The 20,636-nt window shown below is 38.4% G+C and overlaps 1 protein-coding gene across 1 annotated transcript in view; it reads right to left on the minus strand.

Moving 5' to 3' along the window:
• The window catches only part of USP24 (ubiquitin specific peptidase 24), a 134,819-nt gene that overhangs the window by 94,475 nt on the left and 19,708 nt on the right, over positions 1-20,636 (minus strand). Inside the window, exons 2-5 of the mRNA XM_021684340.1 lie at positions 10,431-10,596; positions 9,057-9,124; positions 5,307-5,450; positions 4,555-4,677 (exon numbers count right to left, since the gene is read on the minus strand). Of these exons, the coding sequence (XP_021540015.1) occupies positions 4,555-4,677; positions 5,307-5,450; positions 9,057-9,124; positions 10,431-10,596 (501 nt within the window). The remainder of the gene's footprint in view (positions 1-4,554; positions 4,678-5,306; positions 5,451-9,056; positions 9,125-10,430; positions 10,597-20,636) is intronic.

The raw sequence follows: 20,636 nt of genomic DNA on the forward strand, positions 1-20,636 counted from the left end.
AGAGAGGCAAACCCAGATCACGCGGAAACATGGAGACTGGGATTGGAAGGAAAGCAAAAGTGTTTAAACCAGAAAGTGACACCTTTTATGTTGTAAGCTGACCAGTCTCACAGTTGTGTGGTGGATGGAGTGGAATGGATGAAGGCGGGTGGAAGGGAGAGACCGCACGCAGTTGGAAGACAAGCACAGTAACCAGGTTAAGACGTGATGGTGTCGCGGGTAGGATGGCAGCGGCAGACAGAGAGAACTGAATAACCTTTGAGATGAACTCCAAGGACATATTTATGGTTGGAGGTAGGTCAGAAGGGATGAATCGTGGTGGACTCCTGTGCGTCTGGTTTGAGCACCTAGGTAGATGGGGAGGCTGTTTACTGGCGGGAAGAAGGAAGGCTGGGGAGACAGAAGGAAGCTCCATTTCAGGCACCCTACATTTGAGACGTCTGTGTAGCAACCAAAAGGAAAACAGTTGGCTCTTCAAGTCTGGTGTGCTCAGAGAAGATGCTTGGGCCACAGAGATACACACTGAAGGGCCATGAACACAAAGATGGCATTTACATCCATGAGAATGGAAGACAGTTCTTAGGGAAAGAATAATGAACAAAGAGAAGGTGGCTCTGGGTCAAAGCTGAATGAAGGTGAAGGAATCAAGGAAGGCAATGTGATGACTTATGGAGTAGGCAGAGAAGCAAGAGACTACAGGAAGAACTGATTTGGGGGAGGCAGGAACTCACAGTGATTGCCGCTGTTGATGAGGTCAAGAGACACTTCCTGTGGCTCTGGAAACATGGAGACTGTTGGTACCTTACTGAGAGTGGTTTCAGGGGAGTGGTAGAAAAAGAAGGCAGACTGGCATGCTCTGAAGAGTTCACGGAGACTTCAGTCTAGTTACCCTAAACACCTCTCTAACTGAAGAGCACTAACACCACCGGTCAAAAACACTAAAAAAATCTTTTAAAACATATAGCTGAGTTGGCACAAAGTGCTCAGAAGCTGAAAACAAAGAGAAAGCAGAAATTGTGTGAGGTAAGCAGACTCTGAGGCCAGCCTTCATAGCGCAGGCTGTGGAACCCCAGTGAGCTCTGGCCTCCATTTTCACAGCCAAGGCGGGGCCAGGAGACTAAGAGGAGAGAGTCACATAAAGCTGGAGCTCAAAGAGCTACCACCTCAGTGTGAGGTGAACTGAAAGAACTCACCTGCAAGAAAGGGAGAACCACAGGGAAGCCTGCCCACCTTGACTCTGATCCTGGATGGAGGGGAGAAAAAACTCTCTTAAGAGTCTGTAACCATAGACATGCCTCACATGGCTTCGCTTCTCAAATTCACACTGACTTTGGGGCGCTGGGTGGCTCAGAAGGTTGGCCAGCCAACTCTTGGTTTTGGCTCAGGTCATGATCTCAGGGTGGTGAGATTGAGCCGCAGGTCAGGTTCCAGTGTGGAGTCTGCTTGAGATCCTCTCTCTCCTTCTCCCCCCGCTCACACACTCTCTCTCTGTCTCTAGAATAAATAAATAGGGTTCCTGGGTGGCTCAGTAGGTTAAGGGTCTGCCTTTGGCTCAGGTCATGATCCCAGGGTCTTGGGATCGAGTCCCACATTGGGCTCCCTGTTCAGCCTGGAGTCTGCTTCTCCTTCTACCTCTACCTGCCCCCTGCTTGTGCTCTCTCTGTCTCTCTCTCAAAATAAATAAAATCTTAAAAAAAAAAAAAAGAATAAATAAATAAATCTTTTAAAAAAAATGCACACTGATTTTATGGTCTGAAATACTTTAAGCTAAGAATTTATTCTAAAGTGGTCCCAGATGGAAGTGCTCCCAGGCACCTAGAGGAAGTAAAGGTAAACCCTCTCTGAAGGAAGGAACTTTCAATGCAGGCCTCAAACAATCCTCCCAGATTAAATTTCAAGAAATACGACTTCACAGAAAAACAAACAACATATATATATATATTTTTGTATATACAATACAGACACAAAAAACAAGTTATAGTAAAAGCCAGCAGAATCAGACCTGTAGATATCAGACACAGAACACAAACACACAGGAGAATGAAAACATGAGACAGGAACATGCGATAATAAAAAGAATAAACAAAGTCAAATGAGAACCAAATAGAATTTATATAAATGAAGAAAAGTCACTGAAATTGAAGACTTTTAACAAACAGGCTAGACAGCATACCTGATATGCCCAGAACCACAATTAGTGAACTAAACCCCAGATCTGAAAGAAATGATCACAGCCTGCAGCACAAGGACAGGGGAAGATGGGAAATATGACAGAAGTTAAGGGACACGGAGGACAGACACAAAGGTTTAACAGGCATCCAATCGAAGTTCTGAAGAGGAGTAACTGACTAGCGGAGAAGAGGAAAGATAATGGCTGAGAATTTTCCAGAACTGATACAAGATATTAATCCTCAGATTTAGAAGCCCAGTGAATCTGAAGCAAAATAAATAAAATGAATACCACGGTCACAGGAGAGTCACACCGTCAAATATCAAAGAGAATGAGATCTCCAAAAAAGGTGGACTCCTTGCAATAGCAGCAACAGTCAGACCAACCACCAACTTCTCAACAGCAGTAATCAAAGCCAAAAGACACTGACATAGTATCTCTGACATTCTGAAAGTGTATCAGTCAATCTAGAATTTAAAACCCAGTGAAAATATTCTCTGAGGCATGGGAAACAAAGTAAATTTCAGGCGATCAAAAACAAAGACTTAACCACCAATGATGGGCCCTTACTAAGAGACACTTTCAAGGATGCACTGCAGAAAGAAAAAAAATGATCCCAGTACATACATATGGCTAAGTTAAATGAGACAGTACATACATATGGCTAAGTTAAAACACCATATAAAAGAACAATGATGATATCTGTTTGAGGGTAAAGCAAGACAGGAGAGGACTGAGACACTGCATGATAAAGACAAGGGGACAGAGAGTTAGTAAGTCAGGTGGGGAGTGGGCACATGAAACATTCCAAGGTTTTTATGTGCTGCTCAGAGGAGGATAAAGATTATTAATGAAATTTTGATTTCATTTACTTACGTTACAGTTCCGGGGTAACCAGTAACAGAGTAAGTGGGAGGGGAGAAAGGCGGAATCTTCTCTGGTAGGGATGTGGAGGGGCAGAGAACCATGCTGAAGCTAGAGAGGGACATGGGATCAAAGGCAGAATTCTTAAAGATGGGAAAGACTAGAGCACGACGTACACAACGGGAATGCTCCGAAAGAGAGGAAAAGACTGAGGATATGGAACAAAGGACAGAAAACCTAAGGAGGAAAATGCTTGAGAAGGCAAGAAGAAAGGGGATGATCGCAGGCCTCTGCAGGAGGGCGCATTCCTGTGCAGTGCTGAGAGGAAATACACAGACTGACCCTTTCTGGTCCTGGATGTCACGTGTGCAGATTGAGGGGAAGAGAAGGGACATTTGTGGAGTGCTTACAATAGCGAACCCCCGGGGTTAGTGTTTCTGTATACAGTTGTCATCCAACCTTCACAACAAAACCAAAGACGAGGTTTTTAATATTTTGGGAGGCAAGACCATAGATATTTATAGACGCAGACGATGAGGCTGGATTACATGGGTTCTTCCTGTGACTAGGTTTGTGGACTCGGGCAAGGGCTCAACTCCTGTGTGCCTCAGTTTCTCGTCCATGAAATGGGATCAAAAATAGTACCTCACTCATGGAGTTGTTGTGGGGATCAAACGTCAGTGTCTTCTCAGTGCCCCTTCCACTCGGCCCTCATTCCCTCCTCTCTGGAGGACTGCCTGGCCCTCCCAGACAGCACCGGCCACCCCCTCCTGCAGTCCACGTTGCTGCGACTACAGGTACTGTTTGTGGCACCTTAAGTTTTTGTTTTCACATTTCCTCCACTAGCTCTAAGTCAGGAGCCATGGCTTAGTATTCTTTATAGGACTGCTGAACTAAAACTTCTGCTTCGACTAAAGCAACGGGTAAGTTTTCTATCTACTCAATTGACTCCTTTCAATGGTTTCTCAAAAACCAGAGTTTGATCAACAGATGTTTAGATTACGTACTCCTTGTGGGTATAATGTTATCGGGCACACTGTAGGCCTTTAAATATAAAATAAAGATAATTGGTTCTTGGCTTGGAAAAAAACCCAAAGCTTTAATGCTTCTGGAGTTTAAAAGAAAATAATACATGAGACTACTTTCTAGATTATTTTTTCTAGGCATAATTAGCCATTTCAAATGGTTTCAAATGCTTTAGCTTGTCAAACATCTCTGAGAAACTGGGACACCCATTAAACTGGGGTTCTGACAATTCAATAAATAGGGCACTGATGTCATGAGGTCATTCCACATTTCACTAAACATCATTTCAAATCTATAAAATTCTTTATGATGTTGGTTAATAGCTGTGGAAAAATATGCAGTATCTGAAAAAAAAGTTAAGCAATTTTATGAGCCATATGGAATATCTGTCATTTTTCACAGACTGTTTTAATCCTTCCACGTAAATTTTTACAGCACAAAAAATCTTTTTCAATACATTTCTCTATAAAATGACGAAACAAGACCCCGTTTACCTTTTGGAAAGTAGACACAGGTGAAACAGCAAACGTATTTCCCTCCCCAAACACTTCTGTCCAATTCCTCTGAGACACTTTCATTCTGTTTTTAAAGTGGTATTCATTATCAGGATTGAAAGCCTAGATTCAAAGAGAAGAGAGAAACACTATTATTATCTATTTCTATAGCAACAAATATTAGCATTAGAAAAGATGAAAAAATATAGCCTTGGACTCCTTCGGTAATGGAATCTTTCAAATATCCCAACAGCGTGTACCCCTGAGCTAGGGCAGAGGAGCGGGTGAGTGAGGCAGAGCTCTCTTCTCCTGTCCAGTGGCCGCCAGGAGGGAATGCAGGGCACATGGCCAGGTGTCCCAAGCTGCTGCAGGTACGGCCAGGCAGCAGGGCCGTAAAGGCCCCTTCCTCACACAGCTACTGGGACTAGTCAGGGAAAAAGGCTAGAAACCAAATCGCAAGAGCACCCCATGTGAAAGCATTTATGATGTGAATAATCAGGAAGACATGAGGGAAAGCAATTTAATTATTGTAAGAGCTGAGAAAGCTATTAAAATTAGAAAGGTATTTTGTTAAAACTGAGAACACAGAATGAATGGTTGCTCTGCTTTAAAAATAAAAAGCAAGGTCCCTAACAGCTAAATTAATATCTTTTACAATATCATTATCACTCATTATTAATTACAAGTCAGAGGACAGTCGGTACTTTAAACAAAATCAAAACACAAAGTACTTCATTTTAGAGATACTCTACCATCGTAAGCACACCCAGGAGACCAGTGGGAATCGGATCTTGTTTAATTCTCTCTGCAACCAGTTCTATTAATAGCATCAACATGTTGTAGATTCCTTCATGAATTTCAGTACCCCACTTGTGAACAGCACTCGAAGTCAGGAGCTACAAAAACAAAGGGCACTTTAGAGTCTAACTTGAAAAGAAAAAGTCTATTGTTTATCAGCTCAATCTTGAATAATCAAGAGATGATTACCATAGTATCACTTTTATGCAGATGACTTGCTTTAAAAGGCCTATAGCCTGCAGCCCATGTACTCGCTCAATGATTTCAGAGTCAACATTGAGTTTTGTTTTTAAACGTTAATTCCCTTACACTGAAGCAGTTGGTTTAAAAGAAAATTTTCATTTGCTTCTCTACTTTTCGTTATTACTTGGGGAGGTCAAGTGGTGTAGAGCAAGGAAGAACCTGAGACCAAATCCTGGAGCTACTACTGCTTTATAGCTGTATGGCCTTGGACAAAAAATTACCCGAGTTCCCAGGGGCTCAGATGTCTCACGTCTAAAGAGGCAAAATTCCTACCCACTTCACATAGATGTGATGAGCATCAAAAGATAAAACAAATGTGAAAGTGTTTTATAAATAGCAAGGTATTATTATTAACATATTATGGCTGTCACTATTAACCAATGTTCCTAGAATCTAAGAAATGTACGCTATCTTTCATGATTTGAACATACATATTCCTGCTGTATTTTTAATATCTCAGAAACAGGACCGCATCTTTCCACCTGTTGACCAGATGGCAACGGGACTCTGAATGTGAAAAAAATTTTAGAAATACTTTACCAGATTCTTTTGCTTCTATTCTCCTTTTTGATATGTATAGAAGTAACATTCAATTTTAAAAAATGTTTAAGCAAATCTAAAAGAGCTCTAAGTGATAAGGCATTGTAACATTTTGCAGCTATTTTTCTTTAATATAAAACATAAAACAGGGCGCCTGGGTGGCTCAGTTGGTTAAGCGACTGCCTTCGGCTCAGGTCATGATCCTGGAGTCCCGGGATCGAGTCCCGCATCGGGCTCCCTGCTCAGCTGGGGGTCTGCTTCTCCCTCTGACCCTCCCCCCTCTCATGCTCTCTCTCTCTCATTCTCTCTAATAAATAAATAAAATCTTTAAAAAAAACAAAACATATAACATATAACATAAACATAAAACATATAACAATGGTGCATCTTACACTCAGCATCTTAAGACTCATTAAAAGGGAGGGAAAAGGCGCATAGATGAATCTAAAATAATCATCAGTGGATTCTCCAAGCCTCAGTCTAGTCCTTGGGGAAATCTAATGCAGGAACAACTTGCCGGAACGGGGAATGAGAAATCAAAGGGATTCACTTAATAAAATGATGGCAAATTGGTATGGTGGTATCATGTTTTTATAAGATTTCCCTTCAGAAGGAAAATACTATGCAATAAAAATTCCATCTTGGTCACACTGAGAACCCCTTAACAAGAGCAGCCTGAAAGAGCCCAAACTTCTTTAGCTACAGAGAAAAACCCCAGTTCCAGATTTTCTAAATACCAAATAGCTGCAGTATTTGCGCAAACGAGCAATAATCCTAAGACTGATTTTATATAAACCAATGAGTTACTTTTTTTTTTTGCAAGAATTTTTTGCCTGCCTCTATCTTCTTCCTATACTTAAATAATAAAGCAAAAGGAAGCAGACGAGCATTCGAGAAGGGTCATGTGACTATAAAATAAAATGTATGTGGATTTAGCACCACTCCCTCTGTTGCCATCTCATTTGCTCAGTTTTGAATGTGGACAGGGAAGTCTACCTACCTTGCAGAAGACGGGGGAAAGACAGGCAGCCTTTTGTGGGGAAGCTATGCTCAAGGTTTAAACATAACTGTGCCCTATGGCCAGACCTAGATTTCCTTTCCTGCTTGAACACACAGTCAAGAATCCAGGCCAGCCTGAAGGTAAGAGGTGAAGAAGGCAGACATGACAACAGAGCCTCTGTGGTGCGCCTTATTCATACAGTTGTGTATTACTTACACCCTTCCTTCTAATGAAACATTTGAGGTGTCTTGCAAGAAAAGTCAAGGGAAGAGGGTAGAGGGATAGTCATCGTACCAGGAAACAGAGCTAAGGGAAATGATACCAGTTATATAAAATACTACTGAGATTTCTGGTAGCCAGGTCTAAAGGCACAGAGAATTCTGTAAATTAAATTCTGATTTAATTAAAAACAAGCATGCTTTACTGATGCGGAGGAGAACCTTTTTAATAGCTCTAAACTGTAAAGAGAATTTAACATATACAGTTTTACATAAGCAACACTGAACAATATAACAGAGGGTACCTTTGTGCTTGTAGTTTCGCAGAAAAAAACAACGAAGCAACAAACCACTGGACCATTTATTACACTATTACAAACGGCTGAGGACATAATATAAAACTGTTTTCTGAAGTGTCTCTGCACAGCAATATATTCCAAATATGTAACCTGTTGGTGACCTGCACTGACACAGGGCTCTCTGGATCTGGAGACCATCAACCTAAAGGTCCTTATACTGATAAATCCTTTTCCATGACTCTGAATAAAATTGCGTTTTCTTTCTCTGTAAATTTATACATACAACATAATGCATCACAGTATGTGACATTATAAAAACTCTGTTTTTTAAAAAATTACTATAATTCTCAGAATTCGTAAAGTTTAAAATAATTTTAAATGATAAACTGGTAGATGAATTCATCCAAAATGAACATAAGTCTTGAATCCATATAATCTCTGCCCAAATGACAATTTTAATTTCGCACTTTTTTCAAAGATGCAGCTGTTTTTGTTCCTAAAATTAATTTTGGTATTTTTTGAGCCTTGAATCAAGGGAGATTCTATCAAGATGTAGATGGGAATAATAGTTTACAAATGAGCAGTTTATTTTGGTTTATCTGGGTTTTAAGATAAATACAATCTTCACCCACCTGTAGTTCTAGTGACCTCCCTGCATATGGGACAAAAATGGATATCAAAACCCAGAAGGACAAGACAGCAGGGATACTCATTCATTCAGCAAAGATTTACTGAGCTCTCTCTTGGAGGTAGGCACTGGCTATACGCTGGGGAAAACGACAGTATCTATGACACTGTCCCTGCTCTTTGGGGAATTCAGGACTCATGTCCTGAAAAGGGAATCATGCTGAGTTAGATTGCTTTCAGAATCACAAGTCCTGTGATCTCCTATTCTCCCTGTTAAGAAAAACTGCTTTATGAGCGACATGACCAGAAGGGGAGGACTCACATCAGTCTAGCTCTGCCGAAGATGCTGCCACACGCCTGCCATTTTGCCATGAAACATACTCAATCCAGTCAACCTTTGTACAGTTCAAATTCCTGCGTCTGTCTCAGTACAACAGTCAGGACAAATGGCTTGTATTTTGATAAATCAGTCTTATCTTTCTAAATGCCACAAGCCTCAGATTAGTATATGTGATCTCCTAGTATAGGCAAGTCTTAACCTATTCTTTGACAATTAAAGAGAAGGAAGTAAAAGTGACAGCCATCCAAAGACATGTGCAAATAATTAAATATAAAAGTCAATCATTCATAAGCCCCAAATTCGGAGTGACTTGGTTCAGAGTAGGGGATTCCTCAGTTGAACAAGACTCATAAACTGTTTTCACACAAAAACGAAAACGAAAAGCCTGTTCATTCTCACCCCCACCCAAAAAACCAGACTAACACATTTTTCCTTACCTTTTTAAAGGCTTCAGGCATACACCTATCCATAAATCTTTTACAATTCTCATCAGACTCGGAAAGACCTTAGTAAAATAAATGAAACAATATGCCTTACTAAGATTTTAGGCAGTTTGCAGAAATCATATATATTATTCCAAATTCATACGCATGGAACTATTTATTTACAGAAACCTTGATTCTTAAGAGATTATTAAAAGCAGAATATAGATATATTCTGATGAAGGAACAGACTGACAATCACAGTATTAATGTATTTGTTAACAGCCCAATATATTAATATGTGTTAATTCACATACATTTGTTAATAGTGTAATAAATAATTAGAAGTGAAATGGCTGAACTTATGTTTCCACTGTCAGAGGAACTTCAAATGATCTGACTTAACGCCAACGGCCACCTCTTACTAGCTCTTGTTTTCCTTCTCAACAGATACCAAAATCACTCTTCTTCCCTTAAACCTACAGGACTCTGTTAACAAATGCACAGAGTTGTGCCTGGCACACAACAGGTGATGAATATTTGCTAAGTGAATGAATGAATCCACTGTAAACTTATCCTTTGGAATACATTGTTAAAAAAAAACCTTAATAATGTATTCAGCTTGTCACTGGGAATCCTGTTGGACCCATTTTCTTTTCTTCAGACCCACCACGTAGCACAGTACCTACACCCTAACAGGCCAGCAATAAATGCTGCTGCTGAGAAGCCAGTCATCAGGCGCCATAAAAGGCCGTGGGAATTAAATCTGACCCTAGTCAAAATATTTCCTTTTGATGTGCCTCATATTTAATCACAGTGGTAAACTATGCACACACTTTTAATGAGGGGAAAAAAAAAATCACAAAACAGTGGACCAATTCATCTTATTTTATAACTGAACTGCATATGAAAAATAAATTTTTTTTTCTTCAGTGTATTTAGAGTCAAGAAACTTCCTTATATTGACACCCATTTTCCAACCTGGAGGCATTTTATTACTCTGTTGGTTTAACATTTGTAAAGCACTCAAGACAGTGCCAAACATTTAATATGCACAAAATGTTCGCTAAATAAATATTACTTTCTTCTCCTAAAGAATAAAAAGCCACTGAATTGAACCTTAAAGTCCTCCAAGCTTTTGTGGAAAACGTTCATTTCAATTTCTATAAAGCTTTTCAATTATATTTTAAAGACTCTCATACTCTGTTGGAGCTAGAAGAAAACAGTTGGTTTAATTCAAAGCTTTTATTCCACAGGGGCTACACCAAGACTAGGAGAGTAAATGATCAAATAATATACAGATGGGCGATCACATAAGAGTGAAGATTAACATCAGGCCTCCTATCAAAACAATCCCCTCCTCCTGTGTCCTGCGGTGTGAGAACTTACCAAGTCTGGCCAGATAGGTAGACGCCAACAGGCATTTGCCTAGTGATTCTTCTCGCTTGTAAGGGATGGACCAGTGATCAGTCAGAACACGGCTTTCCAGTTCATACAAATTGGTTGTAGGGAATTCAATTCCTTCCCCCGAGCAGTTTCCGTTTTCATCATTCTTCTGACAAAAAGGGATTATGGTAAGAAAACAAATACACTCATTAGCGACTACTGTAGAAGTTTTCATTTGGGCACAGAGCAGACACTGACCCAATGGTAGCTGTGAACACTGAATGTGGATTCCCTATCTCTTTCTCATAGTCACATCTTCTGCCAGACCATCTCAGATCCTCCCAGCTCTCGTCATGGTGGCACCCCCGCTCTCACAGAGGCCAGCTCACCTCTTTCTGCAATCTCTTGTTATGAAAGAGCACACCCACCTTCCCTGTCTTCAGAAGGGAGAGATTTCCCCAAAGAGTTCTCCGCACTGCTGTCTCCATCTCCTCACACGGACTCACCCCTGACCCCACACCAGTATGTCTTCCAGAGGCCCTACTCTCCCACAGCGGCTGTTGTTCAGGCCAGCACTAAGTCATTAAATCCAATGAACAGTTTCAGTCCTTCTCTTCCTACTCGGCAGTATCTGCGCTTCTGCCCGCTCCCTCTTCTTGAAATGCTAGCTCATATCCCTCACCTCCCGGGAGGGCACACCTCCCTGTTGTCCTCCTGTGGGTCTGGCTGTTCTGTTCTGTCTCTTCTGGTACACCCCCTCTTCCTGACCATCAAATACTGGAGGTTCTCAAACCTCAGTGCTAGGCTCTCTCCTCTCAGTGATCTCCATCCCAGGGAAGGGCAGCACAGCCAGAAATCAAGGACTCATTCTTAACGCTGTTCTCCCATCCCCCCTCCAAGATCTGGTGATGAGACCCCCGAAATTTCTATCAAATCCATCTACTTCTGTCCACCTCCATGGAGATACCACTATTCCCGAATTCACCCGTCTACCTTCTTTGACCTACATAACTCCTGTGCATCCTTAACTCTTTTCAGAAAAGGCTTTCTGGAACTCCTAAACTATACTGAATTTTTCTCATTATTTTATACTCTTACCATCCTGAACTTCTCTTTCATAGCACTACTCACAAATTTTACCCTTATTTGTGATATATTTTGTCTGCTGCCACTAGACCAAGCCCCATGAGGACATGGACCCTGTCCAGTTCTGACTGCCTCTTCTCTCCAGAACCTGGTGCCTAACACAAAGCAGGTATTTAATATATGTTGTTAAGTGGAAAAATACTTCATGCAAACAAAGTTTCAACTATCAATAGGGTAACTGCCAGACTTTCCATCAGTTCTTACCACAGTAATTTGTTATAAAGCAAACTGCGCCCCTCCCCCAAACTGCCTAATACCTACTCTGGTTTCTTTAAAACCTAAATATTTTCACAATTCACTCTATAATTTAATCACTACAAAATAAAATCATTCCATTAAAAAATTACCTTTAGCCTCAATTAAGGAAAAGACCATAAATATAAAGCAGAAGTGATAAAAATACACAGAAGAAAATGATTTCCAATCCCATATGAGAGCTAAAGGAATGCGACACTTTTTTTTTTTTTTTTTTTTTTAGGTTCATGGTTAAACAAAATCAGACAAAAAACAGAAAGGTGATGAAAAACTAAAAATGGAGTAGACAACAATGTAAACTGGAGGTGAAGGATGGGGATGGACGAAATAGGTTTGGAATCATATGTATGGGGAAAATTCAGTTTTTAAAATATAATACTTTTCAGAAATACATGTAATTAATAAGTTCTGTAAACAAAACTTACTTTGTTTTGAGAACCTGAGGATACTCTAATAAGAGTAAAGATTTTACTACACTTTCAAAATTGTTTACTTGTTAAATGCTTAAATTTATTAACCTAGGATCAAAGTAGAATTAGGGCATACAAAAATAAAATTCAACTGGATGACATGCTATGCCATTACTACAAAATATCTATCATTAATTTCTACAGGAGTTAATAGTATCAAATCATACGTGAAATCATTGAATACACCTAGCAGCTACTAAAGCTATGAGCTTCCAAACAGGACAGCTGCCTTTCTAAGCATCACAAGAGAGTTGCGTCCTCTCTCTGCTCTCCAGCGGGTGAGGACACAATGAGGTCAGCAGCAGCCTATGACCCAGAAGAGGGCCCTCACTGGAACTCGACCATGCGGGCACTCTGATCTTGGACTTCCAGCCTCCAGAACAGTGAGAAATGAATTCCTGCTCTTCATAAGCCAAAAACAAGCAACCAAAGAGCTAAGAGCTTCCTCTGGGGGCTGGGGGTAGGCAAGGTCTTTAACGTTAGTAATGAGATGAACATCACGTGTGCACTGAAGTAACGCACCATGAAGGCACAGCATCCCTTCTGTGGTCGTCCTGCCAAATGTGCAAACCTGAATCTTGTCATGAGGAAACCCAACATGACGGACACTCAAAAAATAACTAGCCCGTGTTCTTCAAAAATGTTAAAGTCATGAAAAGACTGAGGGTGACCAGACAGACAAGTATCTGTGATATGGGCTCCTGGCAGGAATTTCTGTTTTGGTTTTACACGACTTCTTGGCTTCAAAGGACTTTAGTACTGGATCAATGTTAATTTCCTCATTTTGGTAATGTGCAAAAGTTAAAAAAGAGAGTATCTTCATTTTTAGGAAACACACACTGAAGTATTTAGGGGTGAAGGAGCATCATATCCATAATTTATTCTCCAACAGTTGAGGAAAAGCAGTAACAAAACAGACACACACATTTATATACACATGAACACAACACATGTATGCATACATACAGAAAGAGAATAGTAAAGAGACTGTGATAAAATGTTCTGAAGAACCTGAATACAGGTTACATAAAAATTCCAGATTTATGGTAAAGTTGCAATGCACTTTTTTGCAACTTTTCTGTAAACCTGGAACTTTCCGTAAATCTGGAATTATTTCAAAATTAAAATAAAAACAATCTAGTCAGATGAATATATAAAGACACAGGATTTTGGAGCCAGAGAGATTCTAAGAAAATTCAGTATTTTACACAGGTATAACCTAATGAATCTAAAGAGGTGGGGGTGCACCTATAGTGGTTTAAAAAAAAAAAAGTTGGATTATACTTAGTATGCTCTACTTAAGAACCCCATTCCCATTGGTAACATAAATAATTTGGCTTCTAAATACTTCTACGTTTTTGTCTCAGATTACTAAATAAGTATACATGTACTTTGTAGAAAATACAGAAAATACGAGTAGCAAAAAATAAAACCCACCACTAATTCCACCACTTAAAAATTAATCAGTGACATTTTAATAACTATTTTTCCAATTTCTTTACAGATTTCATTTTCTTAAAAATGTATAAATGTGGAACTAACCACCTCAACAGGCCCCATCATTCTCTCTCATATAAAGACAGCATTAATGTAGTATTTCTTCTCCTATCTGATTTAAAAAGCTGATGCAGAAAGCAATAATTATAAAACTATGTTAATGGAGCAGTGTTTTGTATCCTATTGAAGTTAAGTTGATAGTGGGCGCCTGGGTGGCTCAGTCGTTAAGCATCTGCCTTCGGCTCAGGTCATGATCCCAGGGTCCTGGGATCCGCTCCCACATCGGGCTCCCTGCTTGGCGAGAAGCCTGATTCTCCCTCTCCCACTCTCCCTGCTCGTGTTCCCTCTCTCTCTGTCTCTCTTGCTGTTAAAAAATAAATAAAATCTTAAAAAAAAAAAAATTAAGTTGATATTAATCTGAACTACACTGCTACAAATTCAGCTGTTAATTATAATCCACAGGGCAACCGCTAAGAAAATAACTTAAAAATATATACAGTAAAAGAAAAAACAAGGGAATTAAAATGGTATACTCAAAAATATCTACTTAATACAAAAGACAGGAGTAATGGAGGATTAGAGGAACAAAAAAGCATAAGACATAGAAAACAAATAGCAAAATGGCAGATGTAAATTTTGTCTTATCAATTAAGTTACGATTATCAGTAATATGTTAAATATAAATGGACTAAACACTCCAGTGAAAATGGTAGAGATCTGCAGGATGAATTTTTAAAAAAATGATCTGTGGCTTGGTTGATTGAGCATCCAACCCTGATTTTGGCTTAGGTCATGATCTCAGGGTTGTAAGATGGAGCCTCATGCTGGGCTCTGCACTGAGTGTGGAGCCTGCTTGGGATTCTCTCTCTCTCCCTCTCCCCCTGCCCTGCCCCAACCCTCACCCCCACTTGCGTGCATGTGCACACACTCTCTCTCTAAAAAAAAAAAAGATAAAAATTTAAAAATAAAATAAATAAAAAATGATCCAACTATATGCTATCTACAACCGACACGCTTCAGATTCAAAGACACAAAGAGGTTGAAATAAAAGGAACAAAAGATATATCATGTGCACATAAAAGAGTTGCAGTGGCTACACTAGTATCAAACAGACTAGATGTTAAGGCAAACATACTACTGGGGCGCCTGGGTGGCTCAGTCAGTTGAGCGACTGCCTTCGGCTCAGGTCATGATCCTGGAGTCCCGGGATCGAGTCCCGCATCGGGCTCCCGGCTCGGCAGGGAGCCTGCTTCTCCCTCTGACCCTACCCCCTCTCATGCTGTTTCTCTCTCGCTAGTTCTCTAATAAATAAATAAATAAAATCTTTAAAAAAAAAAAAAGAAACATACTACTAAAGATAAAAAGGGATACTTCATAATGATAAAAAAAGGTCAAAATAGCAGGGAGATAAAATAAAAGGATGGAAAAAGACATAGCATTAATAGAGTAACCAAAAGAGAGCTGTAGTGGCTGGCTACACTAATATAAAAAAAAAAAAATAGATATTATGTGAAAATATGTTACTAAAGACAAGGAATTTTTTTATGATAAAGGGTTAATTCATCGGGAAGACATAACAATTATAAAAATGTATGCATCTAAAAAGAGACTCAAGTAAAGGAAGCAAAAAGTGACAGAATTTAAGAAATACATACTTAATATAGAATATTCCACCCAATCACAGCAGAATATACATTCTTAAGTGCACACAGAACACTCTTCAAGATAGAGCATGTTAGGTCCTGAAACAAGCCTCAAAAAATCTGGAAGAATTAAATCATACCAAGTGTGTTCTCTGACCACAATGGAATGAAATTAGAAATCAACAGCAGAAGGAAATTTGGGAAATCTAAAAACATGTGAAAATTAAACAACATACTTCCAAATACCAGTGGGTCAAAAAACTTACAAGGGAAATTAGAAAGTGCTTTGAGATGAATGAAAATTAAAATATAACATAACAAAACTTATGATGCAGTGATTAGAGGGAATTTTTTTAAAAAGAAAAAAGATCTCAAATCAATAACTTGACCATGAACCTTAGGGAACTAGAAAAAGAGCAAACTAAACCCAAGGAAACAGGAGGAAAGAAATAATAAGGATTAGAGTGGAAATAAATGAAAGAATAGAAAAAACAATAGAGACAATAAAACCAAAAGTTGGTTCTTTGAAAAGATCAACAAAAAGGAGAAATTTTTAGCCAGACTAACCAAGAAAGAATGAGAGAAGACTCAAATTACTAAAATCAGGAACAAAAGAGGGGCTATCAACACTGACCTTACAGAGATAAAAACGACTATAAGGAATACTACTGATGATTATATACCAACAAATTAGATAATCTAGATGAAATGGATATATTCCTAGAAGGACATAAACCACCAAAACTGACTCAAGAAGAAACAAAATCTGAATAGACCTATACCAAGTAAATGGAGTGCTTTGTAATCAAAAGCTTCCCACAAAGAAAAGCCCAGGGCTAGATGCCATTACCAATCAATTGTCCCAAACTCTTAAAGAAGAATTAACATCAATCCCTCACACTCTTCCCCCACCCCCCAAAAAAAGAAAGAAAAGGAGGGAACACTTACCAATTTATTTTAGGAGGTCAGTATTACTCTGATATTAAAACCAGACAAAGATACTTCACATTGATGGATGCTTGATGAATGAATGGATAAACCAAATGTGGTATATATATGCAATAGTATATTCAGTCTTTAAAAAGAAGGAAATTCTCATACATGCTACAACATGCATGAACCCTGAAGACATTAGTGCTAAGTGAAATAAGCCAGTCACAAAAGGACAAATACTGTATGTTTCCATGGATATGAGGTAACTAGAGTAGTCATATTCATAGAGACAGAAAATAGAATGGTGGTTGCCAAGGGCTGGAGGCAAGGGAGAATATGAAGTTACTGTTATACTGAGTATATAGTTTCAGTTTGGGAAGATGAAAAAATTCTAGCGATGAATGGTGTGATGGTCGTAGAACAATAGAATGTACTTACTGCCACAGAACTATACTTGAAAATGGTTAAAATGGTAAATTTATGTTAGGTATATTTTACCACAGTTTTAAAAAATGGACAAAGATATCACAGAAAAAGAAAAAACTATGGACAGATCAATATCTCTATGAATACAGATACAAAAATCCTTCATAATAAACTAGCAAACCAAATCCAGCAGTATATAAAAAGGATTATACACGTGAGCAAATATGATTTATCCCAGGCATGCAAGGTTCGTTTAGCATACAAAAATCAATCAATATACTACACAACAGAATAAAAGACAAAAAACACATGATCATCTCAATAGATCCAGAAAAAATATTCACAAAATCCAACACCTTTTCATGATAAAAATACATGCAACAAAAAGGGAATTTCCTCAACCTGATAAAAGGCATCTAAGAAAGTCTGTAATTAACATCATACTTAATTGTGAAAGACTGAATGCTTTCCTCTGAAGTCAAGAAAAAGAAGGATGCCTGTTCTCACAGCTTCCATTCAACACTGTACTGGAGTATCTGGCCAGAGCACTTAGGCAAAATAAGAAATAAAAGGCCTTCATTCATATTGAAAAGGAAGAAGAAAACTATTTACATTTCACTGATGACACAATCTTGTATACAGAAAATTCTAAGGAATACACCAAAAAACAAAACAACCCTACTACAATAAATGAGTTCAGCAAGGTTGCAGTTGCAGAATACAATAACAATATGTAAAATTCAGCTGTATTTCTATACACTAATAATGAACAATCCTAAAATAAAATTAAGAAAATTCCATTTACAATAATATCAAAAAGAATAAAATACTTAGGAAGTACAAGACTCGTACATTGAAAACACAACATTACGGCAAAGAAATTAAAGAAGACCTAAATAAATGGAAAGACATCCCGTGTTCATAGATTGGAAGTTAATACTGTTAAGATAGCAATAACTCCCAAATTAGTCTATAGTTTCAAAACAATGAGCATCAAAATTCCAGTTGGCTTCTTTGCAAAAATTGATAAGCTGACTCTAAAACTCACACAGAAATGCAAAAAGCCCTGAACAGCCAAAATAATCTTAAAAAAGAATAAAGTTTGAGGATCTAAAAAAAAAAAAAAAAAAGTACTACAAAGCTATAGTAATCAAGACAATCTGGTACTGGCATAAAGATAAACATACAGATCAAGGAATTGAATTGATGAGATTTCAAAAATACAAAACCCTTATATTTGTGGTCAATTGATTTTCAACAAGAGTGACAATACAATTTGATTAATCTTTGACAAAGGCATAAAAGCAATTCAATGAAGGTAAAAATGGTGCTGAGTCAACTGAATATACACAAGCAAAATAATGAAACTTGACCCCTACCTCATACACAAATTAACTCAAAATGTAACACAGGAATAAATCTACACGACCGTGGATTTGGTAATTATTTCTTAGATAGGACATCAAAAACACAATGTCAAAAGAAAAAAATAAATGTTGAATTTTGAATTTCATCAAACTAAAAACTTTTTATGTATCAAAGGACATCATTAGAAAAGTGAAAAGACAGGGCGCCTGGGTGGCTCAGTTGGTTAAGCGACTGCCTTCGGCTCAGGTCATGATCCTGGAGTCCCGGGATCGAGTCCCGCATCGGGGTCCCTGCTCGGCAGGGAGTCTGCTTCTCCCTCTGACCCTCCTCCCTCTCATGCTGTCTCTCATTCTCGCTCTCAAATAAATAAAATCTTTAAAAAAAAAAAAAAAGAAAAGTGAAAAGACAATCATAGAATTGTTAGAAAATGTTTGCAAAAAAAAAATGTTTGCAAATTTCATATCTGATAAAAGACTTTTATCTAAAAAAGAGCTCTTATTAAATAAAATCTTTAAATAAACAAATAAATAAGAGCTCTTACAACTCAACAATAAAAAGCAAATACCTCAATAAAAAATGGGTAAATGGGGGCGCTGGGTGGCTCAGTCGGTTAATCATCCGACTCTTGATCTCAGCTAAGGTCTCGATCTCAGGGTGGTGAGTTTGAGTCCCACGATGGGCTCCACATTGGGCATGTAGCTTACCAAAAAAAAATCCAAAAAATGATCTGAATGGACATTTCTCCAAAGAAGATAGAAGACATAAATGGCCAATAATTAGCACATGAAAAGATGCTCAGTATTACTGGTCCTCAGGGATATGCAAATCAAACCCTAAAGATGCCACCTTCACATACATTAATTAGAATGACTAAAATTAAAAAGATAAGTAAGTATTGGGCGCCTGGGTGGCTCAGTTGGTTAAGCGACTGCCTTCGGCTCAGGTCATGATCCTGGAGTCCCTGGATCGAGTCCTGCATCGGGCTCCCTGCTCGGCAGGGAGTCTGCTTCTTCCCCTGACCCTCCCCACTCTCATGCTCTCTCTATCTCATTCTCTCTCTCAAATAAATAAATAAAATCTTAAAAAAAAAAAAAGGTAAGTAAGTATTGGTGAGGATGTGGAGAAACTGGAACCCTCATACACTGCTGGTCGTAATATAAAATGGTGCAGCCACTTTGCAAGACTGTCAATTCCTCAAAAGTTAATCATAGTTACCACAGGACACAGCAATTGTACTCATTGATATATTTACCAGATATACCCTAGAGAGATGAAACATATGTCCACACAAAAACTTGTATATGAATGTGCACAGCAGCACTGGTGATAGTAAGTCAAAAAGTGGTAAAAACCCAATGTCATCAAAACTAATGAATGAATAAATGTGGTATATCCATACAATGGAATATTTTTAGCCCTAAAAATAGACGAAATACTGATACATGCTACAAAATGAATGACATTAAAAAACATTATGATAAATAAAAGCCAGACCAAAAGGCCACATACTCTATGATTCTGTTTATATAAATGTCTAGAATAGGCAAATCCACAGACATAGAAAGTAGATTAGTAGTTGCCAGAGGATGGGAGGAGGGAGAAAAGGAGAAGCTGTTATTGGACATAAAGGGGGCAATTAAAATATTCTAAAAGAGTAGTGATGGCTGCACAAATCTGTGAATGCATACTTTAAAAGGCTGAACTTTATGGTATATGAATTGTATCTCAATAAGGCTGTTATTTTAAAAAGTTGATTAAGGAATTCAATGATTATAGTCACTAAACATGAATAAGTATATAAATATATCTAAGATTTTCACAACACAGAGTTGTACCTAATGATCTATAATAAAAATGATACATATGCCCATTTGACAGTTTTAAAACAGCAATTTAAAAAATAATATATTTGAGATCTAAGAGGCAAAAAATCTCATGTTGCCTCCTAAGCAGTTAACATTCTTGGTCTTGAAAAGAAAGAGAACAGACATGGTGCACAGTAGGTTTAACGAATGATACAGAGCAGCTTTACATTTTGAGGAGGGTGCTGCCAACACAAAGAGATAGGGTACCACAAGAGAGGAGGCAATAGTGACATGAATCCATTTTCAGGTTGGTTTAATATTTTGAGTCATCACTTTGAGTAGAGCCTGTCCTTGGCAAAAATTACCTATTGAGCAAGAGAACACACGCAAAGCAGCTCAGAATTGTCCTATTGCAAAACAGCTCCCAACGGAAATATGGTATTGGGCTTTTAATAAGAACTAAGGAATGTAATATACTAATTTCTCATAAGATGCCAAATCCAAATGATACTCAAGTAACCATTAATGATTACTGGTTCTAAATTGATTAGAAATACATTTATCAAAAATTTGCCAGGTTCCAGCCAAGGTGCTCAGCATCGGACACACAGGTAAAGACACAATTCTTTAATTTTTTTTTTTTTTTTTTTTTAAAGATTTTATTTA

This window comes from Neomonachus schauinslandi, chromosome 4 (assembly GCF_002201575.2).
Source record: "Neomonachus schauinslandi chromosome 4, ASM220157v2, whole genome shotgun sequence".
NCBI lineage: Eukaryota > Metazoa > Chordata > Mammalia > Carnivora > Phocidae > Neomonachus > Neomonachus schauinslandi.